The following is an 18346-nucleotide window of genomic DNA, read 5'->3' as shown; positions in this document are numbered from 1 at the left end:
GATCATATATATGATAATAGAAATTACTACTAATATTTACATTAATTAACTGTGTAATATTTATACAAAATCTAAAAAATACTAACATAAAATTATTTTTTCTTTTCTACTAATATTTACATTCACCAGGTAAGATACCCAAATCAGTATGCAAAAACACCCAACTCATAGGCCCAAAAACACGACATGCATTAAGTTATCCTCATTTCAATCCCATTCACTAAGATGTATGGAAAATAACCCTTGTGGCTGAAGATAGGGCAACGCATTGGCAAGTCATTAAAAGGACGGTAGTTATGTAACCAAAATTCATGCAACAAATGAAAAACATTGGGTCTCACCGCAACCACCAAGTCCGGCACTGGTGGGAATGTTTTATTCAAAACTTGTAATCCGACATGTTTTGCTTCTATTTGGTGAGAGGCAAACATGATCAAACCATAAACATAAACCCCCTCTATAATTTGGCTATTCGCAGCTTCTTCTAAAAGACGAAGCCCTAACTCTGTGTAAGATTTATCAAAATGATTTATCAAACCCCTGCGAAAAATCGCATTAGGGTTTCCAAAAAAATAACAATGTCAGATAATATGATCTATTATAGGGTTTCTCAAAGGTACGAGATCCTACCTATCTAAAGACATTCTTTTACAAACTAAAGGATCGTCAGAAAGCTTCAAAAAGCTTTTGCAAACCAACTTGAGTATGAACAAGTGCTCGGATGAATCCTGGTCAACTCGAGAAAAATTTCCACAAGCATATCTTGTGGAAGAGTTTCGAGTATGTTCGCTTGAGTAACTTCTTCCATTTTTATATTCTTTAAAAAATAAAAAGTTTTTTTAATTTTTTGTGTTTGGTGTACTTGAGAGAGGTTTTTGTAGATGAAGATGATGGGAAAATACAACAAAGATCGAGAATATTGTATTTGAGAAAATATTCAACTTTTTGTCTGCCATCTTAACCTTTAAAGGGGATTTTTAGTGATACTTAATAGACGTGCATTTAATGCGCTGATTTTATTTTATCTAAGTATATAATATTTTCAAGGTTACGAGATATGTTTTTTTTATCATATACTATCCATATTCTTAATTTTTGAAATCTCATATTTACCCACTTAAGGTGAATAATATCATATATGTCCATTTTTAATGTCTAAAGGTAACATATTTAAGTGAGTAAATATGTAATTTTAAAGGTTAACAGGGATACATATGATAAAAACCCTATGAGATATACGTATATAGATTGAGATCTAATTTTTTGAATTTAAATTTCAAGATAATAATGAGAATGGTTATTTAGTGACTAAATCCAACAAATAAAGAAATGTTTTGTATGTGTTGTAACTTGCAATTTACTTTATAGGTAACAGTAAGTTACATGCTTCATGGCCTATTATGCAGGTAATTCCTGGCCTATTATGTAGGTAATAATCTAAAGTCATGATTATTTTACTTTTCACTCAGTATTTAATATTAAAATATTACTTAACGTAGATTATAAAAATACAGTAACATCACAAACGTTCTGCAAAAACATTAACATAGGCATAGAAAAATACTAGTACTTCGTAATTAACATATAACATCTCAAATGGAAATAAACTGATATATGATAATAGACATAATTACTAATATTTACATTAACTGGTGAGTAAAATTTATACAAAATCTAAATTATAGAAAACATAAAATACTAACAAATCTAGTTAAACCCAAATCGTTCAGCAAAAACACGGAACTCATAGGACCAAAAACAAGACATGCATTCCGGTTGAGTCAATATAATTTTCCACCCAAGGTCAAGTGGAAAATAACCATTGTGGCCCTTGATAGTGCAGCATGTTGCGACGTCAAGGATGTGGGTTAAATAATACCCATAAGCATCGCAACTAATCAAAAACCTTGGTTCTCACCTCAACCACCAAATCCGGTACCGGTGGAAATGTTTGATTAAGAATTTGTAATCTGATGTCCTTTTCTTCTATTTGGTGAGAGGAAAACATGACCAAACCATAAACATAACATGCCTCAAAAAGTTGCATATTTAAAGCTTTTTCTAATAAAAGAAGCCCTATATTGGGGTATATAGAATCAAAAAACCATAGCGAAAAATTGTATTAGGGTTTCCAAAATACATATAATAAAGGAAAATATGGGCCAAATTATGGTTTCCCCAAGGTGAGATACACCACCTATCAAAGGAAAGCCTTTTATAAACCAAAGCATCCTCGGAATGCTTCTCAAACGCTTTGCAAACCAACTTCACCATGAACAACTGAGCAGATGAATTTTGACCAACTCTAGACAAGATTTCCATAAGCATATCTTGTGGAAGATCTTCTTGAATGTTCTGTTGTCGAACCCTAACATCCATTTTTTTTGCGAGATGCCTAACATCCATTTTTGTATTTTGTTTAAAAGATACTGTAAAAAGATGAAAATTGTACTTAGGTTTGTAGAAGAAGATGATGGCAAATAACAAGACAGAAAAGACAACTTGCCGTATGCCCAAGTCCTCTTAAAGTTGATTTTTGGTATACTCAACCGACGTCAAAGTTCCACGTGTGCACTAAATGATGATTTAGAGTAAAAATAAAATATACAGTATATATACTTCTAATTTTATTAGAAAATTATGTTAACTAAAGGATTACATGGAAAATAATTAACCCTTAGATTAAAAGTAACTTTGGATGAGGACCATTAGATCAAAGTCATTGATATCCACGTTCAAATATTACATAATAATATTCAATTATGATTAAAATAAAATAGACAATTTGAGTGATTTGAGCAATCTATTACGAAATTAGCTCAAATTTTGTTTATCACGCATCCATTAACTCAAAATTTGTTTTCATCCATTAACTGCCTTTTACGATAATATTTATAACTAAAAAATAAAAAAATCAATGTGTTAATATTTCAAACAAAATACATAATGCAATATTTTCCAATATTACGAGTTAGGTTTTTTTTATCATATACCATCCTTATTAATTTTAGAAATCTCATATTTACCCACTTAAGGTGAATAATGAAAAGAAAAATGATTTATAAAATAATAAAGTAATCTAACGGTTGCGCATGTGGTGCTGTTTAATTTCATAACCACGTTTTGGTGTTACAAAAATGTACCTAATTACTTTTTAAACCTCATTTGCCAAACACCAGAATTAATATAGAAGTGACATGTACACTTTTAATCATGACCTAGAGTATTATTACCTACATAATAGGGACGCATGTAACTTAGTACTGTTACCGATAAAGTAAATTACAAGTTACCACACAATCAAAACATTTCTTTATCTGTACTATACGAACAAATGTCAAATGATGTTGCAAAGGTTACAATTTAACGAAAGAAAAAGGAACAGAACTCGAAAACTACATGATAAACTACACAATACAAAACTTCAGAGTTATCCTTAATATTTCATCTGGAAGCGTCTCCAATTTGATATTTATTTGTAGCAGCAACCAATTCAATAGTCGCATTTTCTACAAGTTCAGGACCCAACGGTGTGTCACTCTGCAAATGTGTTTCTACATCATCGATACACATTTGTTCATTCATGTCAAAATTATCTCTAGGTGTTGTCTTGATCACAACTTTCCAACCTTTACGAACATGATCTTTAGCATAAAATACTTGTTGTGCTTGCGAAGCTAGGATATAAGGCTCTTTAGTTTGCTTCAGACCTCGAAAATGGATTATCGTAAACCCATTCTCATCAAATTTTATCCTGGAACTACCTGATATCGAATCACAATGGAACAAAACTACTTTCTTGTCATCAGCATATAGCAACTTGATTATATCATTTAAAACACCGTAGTAAGTTACATGTCCCGTAACAGGATTGTTATCTCTAGCACTAGAGAATCTACTTGTTATAGCCTCAAGCATAACTCCGCTATTTTGTATTGTCCTATTCTTCTCTACATCTTTAATGTTAAATCAGAAACCATTTATGATATATCCCTTATATTTCTTTACAACCTCGTTTGGACCGATTACCAACTTGTTTATATCACTTGTGATTTTGTTATCCCTACAACTAGCCATATCCTCATCAACCTGATTTGAGGGAATTTGTTAATAATTTACGCTCAGTTATATCATCACTACGTACATTATCGTAATATAAGTAGCAAAATAAATCCGACAACCACTACTGAAACTCCAGACTATATAAACATTGAATGTCACGCTTACGTTTATGCTGATTTCCATGAGTAGGAATATTCAGATGGTCTCTGCAATCAAAGTAACAAAAAGAGAATAATGTACATTATCGTCAATATTACACAATGTCATAAAAAAATCTCATAACATAGTAAATTTAAATAACTTACATTCGTAAGAAATATATTTCACTACAATTTACCAACACATATGAGTGTGCAATAGCCAAAGTGTCATAGCCGAGTCTTTCTACGTTTGTTGCACCAATGGGTCGACCAGACATACACAATATTGGTAAAACAGTCTCATCACCACCACCATCATGATTTCGACTAGTCTTATTATATATAGTCTCGACGTCACTTGCTAAATACAAAGAACAAAATGAAAAACATCTTCCGCTAAATATCCTTCTGCTATTGAACCCTTGGGTTTACTATAGTTTCACACATAATATTTTTATGTACCTAAATACCCGAGTGGTAAAAAAAAGTTTATATCATATTAATTCAAAAATGTTATATTTAAACAAGTATATAATTTACTACAGCATAAGTGGTCACCTCTCGATTGGATACATCCAACGGTAATGAACAGGTCCCCTAATCCGGCCTCTGAAGCTATATGAACCGATAGATGAATCATAACGTCAAAAAAAGATGGTGTAAAAATCCTTTCTAATTCACAAAGTATGTTTCCAATATCTTTTTCCATCTTAACTAAATCAGTAGGATTAAGAACTTTTAAGCATAACTGTCTGTAGTACCGACATAAATTCATGATAACAGAACACACATTCTTAGGTATAATATTTTTTATGGGCACGGGAAGCAACTGCTATATCAAAATATGATTATCGTGAGTTTTTAGGCCTAAAATTTTTGGAGGTTTTACCTGAATGCACCTAGAAATATTAGCTGCATAACCATATGGCACTTTTACTGATTTAAGCACATTACAAAACATTTTCTTTCTCTTTTTTATCCATTAAGAAACATGGAGGATACAAAAACACTTTGCTATTTGGTAAGGGTTCTGGATGAAGTTCATGTCTAATACCCATTTCTTCCAAATCACAGCATCCATTTAAATGATCCTTGGTCTTTCCAAATCACGGCGTCCATTGACACTATCACATACATTCTTTTCAGTATGCATTACGTCTATAGTATGACGTAATAATTTATTTTTCCAGTATGGAAACTAAAAAAAAATATCTTCTCTTCTTCCAGTTATATGGTAAGGATAGGTTATCCTTCACTAGTTTTCCAAATTTTATTTTAAAACCATTCAGCTCTGCAAGCACGTCTTTCCCTGTTAAGCAACGTGGTAGTCCTTCATGTTCTTCCGTGCGATTAAAAGCATATTTTAACAAACGGAAAGCATGCAACATTTCCAACCAGTGACGATATGCCATGAAGATTTCTTTGTGGGAGTTTGGTACCGTATTGATTTGGTTTCCTTATTGCAAGAAGGACAAGCTAATTTACCTTTAATTCTCCAACCCTATAAATTTACATAAATAGGAAAGTCACTTACCGTCCATATCAAACCAGCACGCAGTTGGAAGTTACTCTTTGTTGATGCTTCATAAGTATTAACTCAAGTATCCCACAACTCATTCAACTCATCAACTAGAGGTTGCATATAGACGTTTATATTATTACCTGGAGCAGATGGACCGGATAAAAGTAAAGTAAGGAATAAAAAAGGTTTTTTCATGCACAACCATGGAGGTAGATTATACGACATCAAAACAACTGGCCATGTACTATGTGAAATACTCATGTTTCCAACAGGGTTAAACCCATCATTTTCCAAACCAACCCTCACATTACGAGGTTCTTTAGCGAATTCATGATTCTGGTAATTAAATGTTTTCCAGGCTGGTGAATATGCGGGATGTCTCAGTAGACCATCTTTCATATGACTCTCTTCATGCCATCTCATGGACTCAACCGTTTTCGGGTACATAAACAATCTTTGAAAGTGTAGTATGAGTGGAAAATAGCATAATGCATTTTCTCTAACCTTCTTACCTTTATAATCACCATCATTATGATCAGCTTGTTTAGTTGACTCATCAGAATCATTGTTACTTTGTTTATATCTTGAGGTCTGACATACGTCACATTTAATTTTGTCCTTGTTATGTTTCCAGTACAAGATACAATCATTTGGATAAGCATCAATTTTCTCATAACCAAGACCCAACTCTCTTATTGTCTTCCTAACTTCATAAAATGACTTCGGTATGCAAGCATGAGGGAAGGCTTCCCTCATTGTGTCAAGAATCATGTTGAGTCCTTTTTCATTACATTTTCCAACACACTTTGAATGGAAGAGTCTAACAATGAACGAAAGAATAGAGAACTTACAGGCGGGATATATGAAAGGACCCGTCCTAATCCATCCGGACGAAGTCCATATCGATTACAAACGATTCACAACAGTTGATTACATCGCGAGGTAATTGACCTCTATATGATAAATTTTACAAACATTGCATTCATTTTTAAAAGACAAACTTTCGTTACATCGACAGTTGACAGGCATGTAAAGCATTTCATAATATATCCAAATATAATTGACTTAATAATAATCTTGATGAACTCAACGACTCGAATGCAACATCTTTTGAAATATGTCATGAATGACTCCAAGTAATATCTCTAATATGAGCAAATGCACAGCGGAAGATTTCTTTCGTACCTTAGAATAAACATGCTTTAAAGTGTCAACCAAAAGGTTGGTGAGTTCATTAGTTTATCATAAAGAATCATTTCATAATTTTAATAGACCACAAGATTTCATACTTCCATTTCTCATAATCATACGTCCCATGCATAGAGACAAAAATATCATTCATATGGATTGAACACCTGGTAACCGACATTCATAATATGTATATAAGAATATCCCCATCATTCCGGGATCCTCCATCGGACATGATATAAATTTCAAAGTACTAAAGCATCCGGTACTTTGGATGGGGCTTGTTGGGCCCGATAGATCTATCTTTAGAGTTCGCGTCAATTAGGGTGTATGTTCCCTAATTCTTAGATTACCAGACTTAATAAAAAGGGGCATATTCGATTTCGATAATTCAACCATAGAATGTAGTTTCACGTACTTGTGTCTATTTCGTAAAACAGTTATAAAAACAGCGCATGTATTCTCAGTCCCAAAAACATATATTGCAAAACCATTTAAAAAGGGATTAATGAAACTCACAATACTGTATTTTGTAGTAAAAATACATATGACGATATTGAACAATGCAGGGTTGACCTCGGATTCAAGAACCTATATCATTCATATATATATATTAAAACATATAATCGTAATCGAACAAGTTTATATATTAATTATATAATATTTTTATTTGTTTAAGTTAGAAATTAATTGTTAATCTTATATTAAGTTATTGTATAGATTTTCTTCGCCCATCTGTAATGTAGCCGTAATTCTATTTTTTGTGTCTCAAAATTTCTCGTGTTTTAAAGTAATTAATTAGATTTGTATCTATACTTAAAGTGTTGAACCTCTACTTCATAATATATATTTTCTTGAATTAAATGACTATGGTGATTTATTTAACAATTTTAATCCTAAAGTGTAATAGATATTAAAGTACAATTATAGTTGTCGATCCGTTACCAAATGGTATGTATAGAACCTGAAACATTTCCATATAACCACTAAACAAAATTTTAAGTATTAGTTTCTGTTTATTTCTATTGGATATAAGAACACCGTATGATTATATATATCAAGCCTAATAATATAATAACACCAAAGTTTGGTTAAGGATTACCTTTCAAGATCGACACCGATTTGAATAGTAAAATAATCTCTCCACTTACTTGCACTTTGCTTCCTCCCGTACAAGTATTTAGAAATATTTTGTGTGTGTGATATGATGAATGGTGTGGGTAAATGAGTTAGACGGTGGAATTGCTATTTGTTGAAACTAATATATAAATTCAGGATTTAAAACTAGCTGTCAAAGTGTATATATATATATATATATATATATATATATATATATATATATATATATATATATATATGGATTGTAAGAAAAGAAAAAAAATTAAAAAAATAAATAAATTAGATATACTAACTAGTTGGCCGAGATTGACTACTTTTAGATAAACTTTTGACTACAATTACAAGATTTTCAATAAAAATTCATGTGTGAAATGATATTTCACCTTTTGTTAGTTTATTCAGTAACTATTATATTATTAACTAATTATTCTCCTTCACAATTATTACAAGTATAATATATAATAAACTACTATAGTAAATATTTCATTTGATCATATTATTTAACAATGACATTTATGCTCCGATTAATTTGTTGATAGTTAGATATCATTAATTAATTCACTCAGTAATTACATTAGCTTATTATTGCTATTATCTTTATGAGTAATGAGTAAAGTGCCAATTTAATCCATCTCCCTAATTACTTGAAGTTACAAAAGATTTTGAGTTTAATAATAATTGTAACATATAATATTTATATGTTTAAATTAATGTAAAGGAGCAGGTACATGAATATACCTTTCGGTTACTTTTTATTGAATATATATAACTTATAATAACTCTTGAATGCTTTGGTCCATAAGTGAGACAAGAGATCACAAGACTACATAATATTAATTAAAAATTATAATAATACAGATAAGGATGGTTGATAAAGATAATTCTGTTTTAATGACAATTGGTGGGCTCCCTCAGCAGCCCCACACACAAATGGACATCATGTGTAATCCAACTAAATCTGAGTCATGGGTTTACTTTAATCTCTTTTCAATTTTGTAAATTTTATATTTTATATCAATCATACAAATTTATATATATATATATATATATATATATATATATATATATATATATATATATATATATATATATATATATATATATATATATATATATATATATATATATATATATATATATATATATATATATATATATATATTCCCACTAAAAAAACAAATGACGCATGGAGTGACGATCATGATCGTTCTTAAATCTTAAGGTTAACTATATTAGTGAAATGCATTCCATGAATCGTATATGGGAATGTAACACATTTGTTTTGCTTTTATGTTTATTATATGGATATGGGTTCGTTAATATTTAATATTAGGATGCATCAAATTTAAGAATTTAACATCAAGAAACATATTTCATTATATATATACTTTGTAATTTGTAATATGCATGATACAAAAGGATGCAACAAATATAAAAGATATATTTAATTGAATACAATTAAGAGAATGGGAGATCCAAGGAGTATGTCACCACCACATATATGCATACAACCGATTTGCATTTATAATAGAAATTATATTTATTAAATTATCTATCTATTAATTATCAATTACCTAGTGGCCTAGAATCGTTCTTAGTGTTCTCATTAAAATTGTTGTTGGTGAATCGTCAAAAATGGTCGAAGGGTAAATGAATATGTACGAAAACATTTCAAAAGTTTGAGACTCATATTTTACAGAATTTGCTTATCATGTCAGAATCATGAAATCGTATCGTGAGTTTGGTTCCAAAATTAGTCGAAATTTTCCGGGTCGTGACAGTACCTACCCGTTAAAGAAATTTCGTCCCGAAATTTGAGTGAGGTCGTCATGGCTAAAAATAAAATCTTTTTTTTTTCCGAATATGAGTTGATAAATAGGGTGTTATCATTATTGATGAATATAGATAAAACGATTCGATTATGTGGAGTGTTCAAGTGATGCTGTCGCAAAAGATTGAGATAGAGATTTAACTTTTGATGTAGTCTCGGTAGATTTTCGAAATTCAAGGAATGAAAATCTTCGAAATCTCTATAAGATTTGATTCTTTGGTGAATAAAGAAATTAAGATCTCTTTAATTAAATGCGATGATCTGCCTCGATTACCCTTTCTGATATTTCCATTATAAATTAAACTCTTCCATATTATTCTCACCATTCCTATATTTTCTTTCTTAGTTCATACATCCAAAAGATCGTAAAAATGCTTCATACTATTCTAATCCTTGATATTTTCCTATTTATCATTTCTGTCATCCTTCTTTTCAATCTTCTACCAGAAAGATTTGGTTACTCCTACTATTACCTTGGGATGATACTATTCTTAATTCTACCGTGTCTTTATGTTGCTATTCTTATTAATACCCACGGTTTGTAACCTCCGTGTTGTTATTGGGCTTAATATTTTCTCTTATATTTTGGAGCTCTTTGCCTTTTTATTATCCTCCCGACCTCTAGTAAAGCGAGTAACGATCCAGAATTCATACGTATGGAATTTCGGATAAACATCATGTTCTATATAAGAAAGAATGTATTAGCACGATTTGATTTGTCAAATTACCATAATCACTGAGAATAGAACTATCAAGAATATATTTTCTTGATATGTTCAGAAGTTAATCAGAATGAAAAAGTTATGTAACATGACACATGATGGCGTTATAATCTGTGAATCATCATGTTCCATTCAGAAACTCAGCATGACTTACTGTAATATAATCACGTTGATCAAGTGTCATTATATTATACTAACTCATGCATCAGTTCCCAACATTACTTCAATAGCATTCATATTTTAAGTTTGAAAGTTTACAGAATATAGAAACTAACAGTTTCTATATGATGTAACACTGATAGCACAAAGAGATTAATGATTTCAGATAAGAATAGTTATGAAAATATCTTCAGAAATATAGAGGATATTTATAATGAAAGATACTATGATATCTTGGAATTTCTAATATCGAAGGATGATGAAGAAAATTTTGTCCGCAAGAGTTTGGAGTCAGAAGCAAGATATTCACTAAAGATTTCAGCAGGCATTGAATCATTTGGATTCTTTGAAGTCAAACTTATTCTTTGTGATTTGTCCACGGTTTCCTTCATAGTTTCGTATAATCCGATTTTCGGTACTAAATTTTCTATTGAGTGTTTCCAATACTCCATTCTTTATCATCAACTTTTGACTGTTGAGGTCATTTACAGTTTTTGTTGCTTCATTCAACTTTTAAAAATTCAGAGCATTAATTTGCAGACTGGGTGCTTTTCAGAATTTCAGAATAAAAGATCATAATTCTAAGAGATAAATGTCATATGTTTACATATAACTGTTGATGTAGACATGCTGCGAGATTTCAAATTACTGATTGCTGATTCCCGGTAATTGGTATGGCAATTCTCGTTACCAGATGCGGATGAGTATATGATACGGTTTCAATGAATAAATATAATGATTTGTCAGAGAGATTTAAGCCAAAAAGTAACGAGTTTGCTGGTACGTCTGTTGATACTATAGTGGAATATAAAAGGTTCCCCGGTAACAATAAAAGAGCATGCATATATATCGAGGTTATAATAGAGTTGTTTCGAATGAAACGTCGAAGTTGACTTGCTGGAGCTGTGACAAAATTTTCTAATTTGAAAAGGGATTGCAAAGTTAATTTTTTTTTTTTGTAATAACAATGCTAAAGGATCTAACACATATACGTGTAGTTGGATCTTCCTATCGATTGAGGTGTTTCCAAGATTTGCGAAAGGTTTGAACGCAGATTGTAATCGTCAAGATACAAATGAGGTTTAAGATGAAGTCAAGTGGCAAACTTGAAGAATTGTTTAGTTTCATATGTTATAGTCAATATTTTAATTGATTTTAATTGTCCACAGTTAGCAATTCAATAATTCATATATAGTTTAATATATAATATTCGAATTAATTAATACGTATCGTGACCCGTGTACATGTCTCAGACTCGATCACAACTCAAAGTATATATATTATTTGAGAATCAACCTCAACCCTGTATAGAGAACTCGATCATTACTGCATATAGAGTGTCTATGGTGATTCCAAATAATATATATAGATGTGTCAATATGATATGTCAAAACCTTGTATACGTCTCCCGATATTTAAAGTGCGTAAAAATAAATAACAGAAATTAAATAACGATAAATAAAGTGCGTAAAGTAAATAACAGAAATTAAATGACGATAATTAAAATTGCGAGAATGTAAATTGCGATAAATAAAATGTAATCAGTTAGCTAGGAACAATTAGCTAGGAACAGTTAGCGTGGATTCTTAACACAATTTCTCATAGTTAATTTGTTTGTTTCTAACAAATTTTATTTTGTCCAATATTTTCTTCATTATGCCACTTGTCGGATTCTGATAGGTCAAAATCCAAATATGAAATTGAATGAAAATGGTTATTCTGTGATGAACGGATTCGTATAGCTGGGGTTGTAAGTAGGATAGTAAATGACTGTTGAATCAGATTCGAAGAATGTACAGTGTAACTTATTAATGCAAATCTAAATATTCTTCGGGTATTACCTACTCGTTAAAATATTTTCACCATTAACAGTTTGTACAAGAGAATTTTTAATTACAATTTTTATGAAAACATACTTAAATATATATTTTCTTCAGATGTAATTATAGATTTAATGAGTTAATATAGTATTAATCTCATTTGATTTACCGTTAGAACTAAGATACATAATCTATAAAACATTAGAGATTACATAATTGCCATGTCGAACGAAGATAAAATAGATAGAACGATACGTAGAATGATGATTATGCTCGTGGTACAGAATGTGATATTGAGGCAAAGATTGTTGATGATACAGATGATGTTACTGATGGTACTGTTGGTGTCGGTGATGTTGCTGGAGCTGGTAAGTTTTGCACCATGTTCTCCAAATTGATTACTCGAGCGCGAAGTTCGTTGACTTCTTATATTATTTCGGGATGATTGTCGGTCGAAACGAGCGGATGAATAAGGTTTAGAATCTGAGTTATGATATAGTCGTGGTGAGATATTCGGGAAATGAGGGTGAAAATGGTGTTACGAACAAGTTCGCCGGTAAGTGCTTCAGGTTCTTCGCCAAAAGGTGATTTCAGTTAGTGGAAGGGATCGCCTTCTGCGCGTCTCCATTGATTAAGTCGAGTACGAATCCATCAGATGAATTGGGGATGGATGATTGGTTGATTCATTCTGATGACGTTGCTTCCAGAGCTTAGATGACTATCCATTCGGAATAACTGTCGGGATAACTATCGGAATAGTTTTCGGAATCCTTGGGACTCAAACTGGTTGAGGGATTCATCTTGTACGATCAGATAAAGGATTTTCGATAAGAAATAGATTATAGGATGTAGATTAGTACCCTGCAATACATAGTTTTACATATGCATATATAATACTAAAATCCCATAAGTTACGGAGGAATCTACGGAATCTGTCAGGCAAAGGTAACAATAACAGATACGCTAAGATATGAATTTATCTATACACTGTCTATGCAATAGAGGCAGTAAGACGTGTCTAGACTAAGAATGATAAGCAAGTGATTCTCTAAGAATGATAAGCAGGAAATTTTTGACACAAAATGATAAGCAAAACTTTTGACATGCAGACACGATCGAAGTCCAGACTCACTAATGCATCCTAACGACTCATCAGTTAGACACACTAATGCATACATGGTTCGCTAAGACCACCGCTCTGATACCAACTGAAAGGACCCGTCCTAATCCATCCGAACGAAGTCCATATCGATTACAAACGATTCACAACAGTTGATTACATCGCGAGGTAATTGACCTCTATATGATAAATTTTACAAACATTGCATTCATTTTTAAAAGACAAACTTTTGTTACATCGACAGTTGACAGGCATGTAAAGCATTTCATAATATATCCAAATATAATTGACTTAATAATAATCTTGATGAACTCAACGACTCGAATGCAACATCTTTTGAAATATGTCATGAATGACTCCAAGTAATATCTCTAATATGAGCAAATGCACAGTGGAAGATTTCTTTCGTACCTGAGAATAAACATGCTTTAAAGTGTCAACCAAAAGGTTGGTGAGTTCATTAGTTTATCATAAAGAATCATTTCATAATTTTAATAGACCACAAGATTTCATACTTCCATTTCTCATAATCATACGTCCCATGCATAGAGACAAAAATATCATTCATATGGATTGAACACCTGGTAACCGACATTCATAATATGTATATAAGAATATCCCCATCATTCCGGGATCCTCCATTGGACATGATATAAATTTCAAAGTACTAAAGCATCCGGTACTTTGGATGGGGCTTGTTGGGCCCGATAGATCTATCTTTAGAGTTCGCGTCAATTAGGGTGTCTGTTCCCTAATTCTTAGATTACCAGACTTAATAAAAAGGGGCATATTCGATTTCGATAATTCAACCATAGAATGTAGTTTCACGTACTTGTGTCTATTTCGTAAAACAGTTATAAAAACAGCGCATGTATTCTCAGTCCCAAAAACATATATTGCAAAAGCATTTAAAAAGGGATTAATGAAACTCACAATACTGTATTTTGTAGTAAAAATACATATGACGATATTGAACAATGCAGGGTTGACCTCGGATTCAAGAACCTATATCATTCATATATATATATTAAAACATATAATCATAATCGAACAAGTTTATATATTAATTATATAATATTTTTATTTGTTTAAGTTAGAAATTAATTGTTAGTCTTATATTAAGTTATTGTATAGATTTTCTTCGCCCATCTGTAATGTAGCCGTAATTCTATTTTTTGTGTCTCAAAATTTCTCGTGTTTTAAAGTAATTAATTAGATTTGTATCTATACTTAAAGTGTTGAACCTCTACTTCATAATATATATTTTCTTGAATTAAATGACTATGGTGATTTATTTAACAATTTTAATCCTAAAGTGTAATAGATATTAAAGTACAATTATAGTTGTCGATCCGTTACCAAATGGTATGTATAGAACCTGAAACATTTCCATATAACCACTAAACAAAATTTTAAGTATTAGTTTCTGTTTATTTCTATTGGATATAAGAACACCGTATGATTATATATATCAAGCCTAATAATATAATAACACCAAAGTTTGGTTAAGGATTACCTTTCAAGATCGACACCGATTTGAATAGTAAAATAATCTCTCCACTTACTTGCACTTTGCTTCCTCCCGTACAAGTATTTAGAAATATTTTGTGTGTGTGATATGATGAATGGTGTGGGTAAATGAGTTAGACGGTGGAATTGCTATTTGTTGAAACTAATATATAAATTCAGGATTTAAAACTAGCTGTCAAAGTGTTTATATATATATATATATATATATATATATACATATATATATATATATATATATATATATATATATATATATATATATATATATATATATATATATATATATATATATATATATATATATATATATATATGGATTGTAAGAAAAGAAAAAAAATTAAAAAAATAAATAAATTAGATATACTAACTAGTTGGCCGAGATTGACTACTTTTAGATAAACTTTTGACTACAATTACAAGATTTTCAATAAAAATTCATGTGTGAAATGATATTTCACCTTTTGTTAGTTTATTCAGTAACTATTATATTATTAACTAATTATTCTCCTTCACAATTATTACAAGTATAATATATAATAAACTAGTATAGTAAATATTTCATTTGATCATATTATTTAATAATGACATTTATGCTCCGATTAATTTGTTGATAGTTAGATATCATTAATTAATTCACTCATTAATTACATTAGCTTATTATTGCTATTATCTTTATGAGTAATGAGTAAAGTGCCAATTTAATCCATCTCCCTAATTACTTGAAGTTACAAAAGATTTTGAGTTTAATAATAATTGTAACATATAATATTTATATGTTTAAATTAATGTAAAGGAGCAGGTACATGAATATACCTTTCGGTTACTTTTTATTGAATATATATAACTTATAATAACTCTTGAATGCTTTGGTCCATAAGTGAGACAAGAGATCACAAGACTACATAATATTAATTAAAAATTATAATAATACAGATAAGGATGGTTGATAAAGATAATTCTGTTTTAATGACAATTGGTGGGCTCCCTCAGCAGCCCCACACACAAATGGACATCATGTGTAATCCAACTAAATCTGAGTCATGGGTTTACTTTAATCACTTTTCAATTTTGTAAATTTTATATTTTATATCAATCATACAAATTTATATATATATATATATATATATATATATATATATATATATATATATATATATATATATATATATTCCCACTAAAAAAACAAATGACGCATGGAGTGACGATCATGATCGTTCTTAAATCTTAAGGTTAACTATATTAGTGAAATGCATTCCATGAATCGTATATGGGAATGTAACACATTTGTTTTGCTTTTATGTTTATTATATGGATATGGGTTCGTTAATATTTAATATTAGGATGCATCAAATTTAAGAATTTAACATCAAGAAACATATTTCATTATATATATACTTTGTAATTTGTAATATGCATGATACAAAAGGATGCAACAAATATAAAAGATATATTTAATTGAATACAATTAAGAGAATGGGAGATCCAAGGAGTATGTCACCACCACATATATGCATACAACCGATTTGCATTTATAATAGAAATTATATTTATTAAATTATCTATCTATTAATTATCAATTACCTAGTGGCCTAGAATCGTTCTTAGTGTTCTCATTAAAATTGTTGTTGGTGAATCGTCAAAAATGGTCGAAGGGTAAATGAATATGTACGAAAACATTTCAAAAGTTTGAGACTCATATTTTACAGAATTTGCTTATCATGTCAGAATCATGAAATCGTATCGTGAGTTTGGTTCCAAAATTAGTCGAAATTTTCCGGGTCGTGACAATATAGTTCTTTCTTTGCATATCCCAATACTCTATAAAACCTTTCAGCATTTATGTTTGGTACAGTATGATGATTTTCAGTTTGTTGGATATCATCTTCATCTTCATCTTCATCTTCTAACATATGGAAGGCGCATTGGGCCAATCCTTGCACATCATCTTCAGCATCCCACATTATTGTATCATCTTCAGGAGGAATTTGATAGCCTTCCAAAAACACGTCACATAGCAGATGTGATTTAGCCTCAACCCTATCTACCCGTCAATGATAATTGCAATGTATGCACGGATAATACTTATGACCCACCATTTCCTTTTAGGCGAAAATACGTTCTAAAAGTTGTCAAGTCCTTTTTCGTATGCATGGAAAGATCTACATAAAGACATCCAAGTCGAGTCCATCATAGACCTGAATTGAACAAACACATTTGATTAGAAAAAAACTATTTGTGTGTTCAGTAAGCGGGAGAAAGAAATTAACCTGGTTCAAAATCAAAGATTGCAACAATTAAGGGGTATCGACAAAGCGTATGAAAGAAGCTGACCCAAATTTTGGATGATTGCAATTAACTTATATCTTCAATTACATATCAACTGATTATAAATTACTCTGTATGATCCATACATGATGATTGTAATTAACTTAGATTTGCAAACACATCTTCAATCTTCAATAACAAATAATGATTGCAATTAAATATGATGTTATTATAAATTATTAATAGTAACATAATAATTATAGTTATAGTTATGAATTATGATTATTGAAATACATCTAATAAGATGTAATATAAGTTTAAGAGAAAATTCAAATAATAATTAATAAAGTATAAAATACCAGGACTTCCAATGAAGCAAGAGGTCACAGGTTCAATTCCCTTCAAGGCAAATACCTTGGGGTGAGCTCCATTTAGTAACTGATTGACTAGAGGATGCTTTTCCTGGTAGCGGTGGAGGCCTGGCTTGTCATTTACCCGGGGTTTACCAACTAGAGGGGAGCCATTATGGCTCCTCGTTAGGGGGTTCCTCGTAAAAAAAGAAAAGTATAAAATAATAAAAATAATGTAGGTTAAGCTTGATCCAAATAGATCTTACCATGATCGTATATATATACCACACCTTATCGGACGAGATGTTAAAGCATATCGGAAGATCTTGAGAGTGTCGTATACTCATAAGATCGATTATCTTAAAGCTAGCTTATTAATAGATCGACACTAATGATTTAGGGTTTTTAGGGTCTATAGTTTAATATAATATATGTTTTGGGTATATTTAAGATTTAATGTTCAGGCTTTAGGGTTTTGGTTTCAGGGTTTGGTTAAAATTAAGGTGTTACTTTGGCTG

General features: G+C 30.6%; 1 protein-coding gene across 1 annotated transcript; it reads right to left on the bottom strand.

Moving 5' to 3' along the window:
- Positions 1-3444: 3444 nt before the first annotated feature.
- LOC139901071 (uncharacterized) lies at positions 3445-17174 on the bottom strand. Its single transcript, XM_071883809.1, has 8 exons — positions 17041-17174; positions 5865-6544; positions 5737-5783; positions 5092-5114; positions 4761-4954; positions 4368-4563; positions 4210-4268; positions 3445-3956 (listed from the first exon to the last, which is right to left on the bottom strand). The coding sequence occupies exons 1-8, from the start codon at positions 17172-17174 to the stop codon at positions 3445-3447; spliced, it is 1845 nt and encodes a 614-aa protein (XP_071739910.1).
- Between the last annotated feature and the right edge of the window lie 1172 nt (positions 17175-18346).

Source organism: Rutidosis leptorrhynchoides, chromosome 3 (assembly GCF_046630445.1).
Source record: "Rutidosis leptorrhynchoides isolate AG116_Rl617_1_P2 chromosome 3, CSIRO_AGI_Rlap_v1, whole genome shotgun sequence".
Lineage (NCBI taxonomy): Eukaryota > Viridiplantae > Streptophyta > Magnoliopsida > Asterales > Asteraceae > Rutidosis > Rutidosis leptorrhynchoides.
The sequence above is the reverse complement of the archived record's forward strand: the minus strand, read 5'-3'. Positions and strand labels throughout refer to the sequence as shown.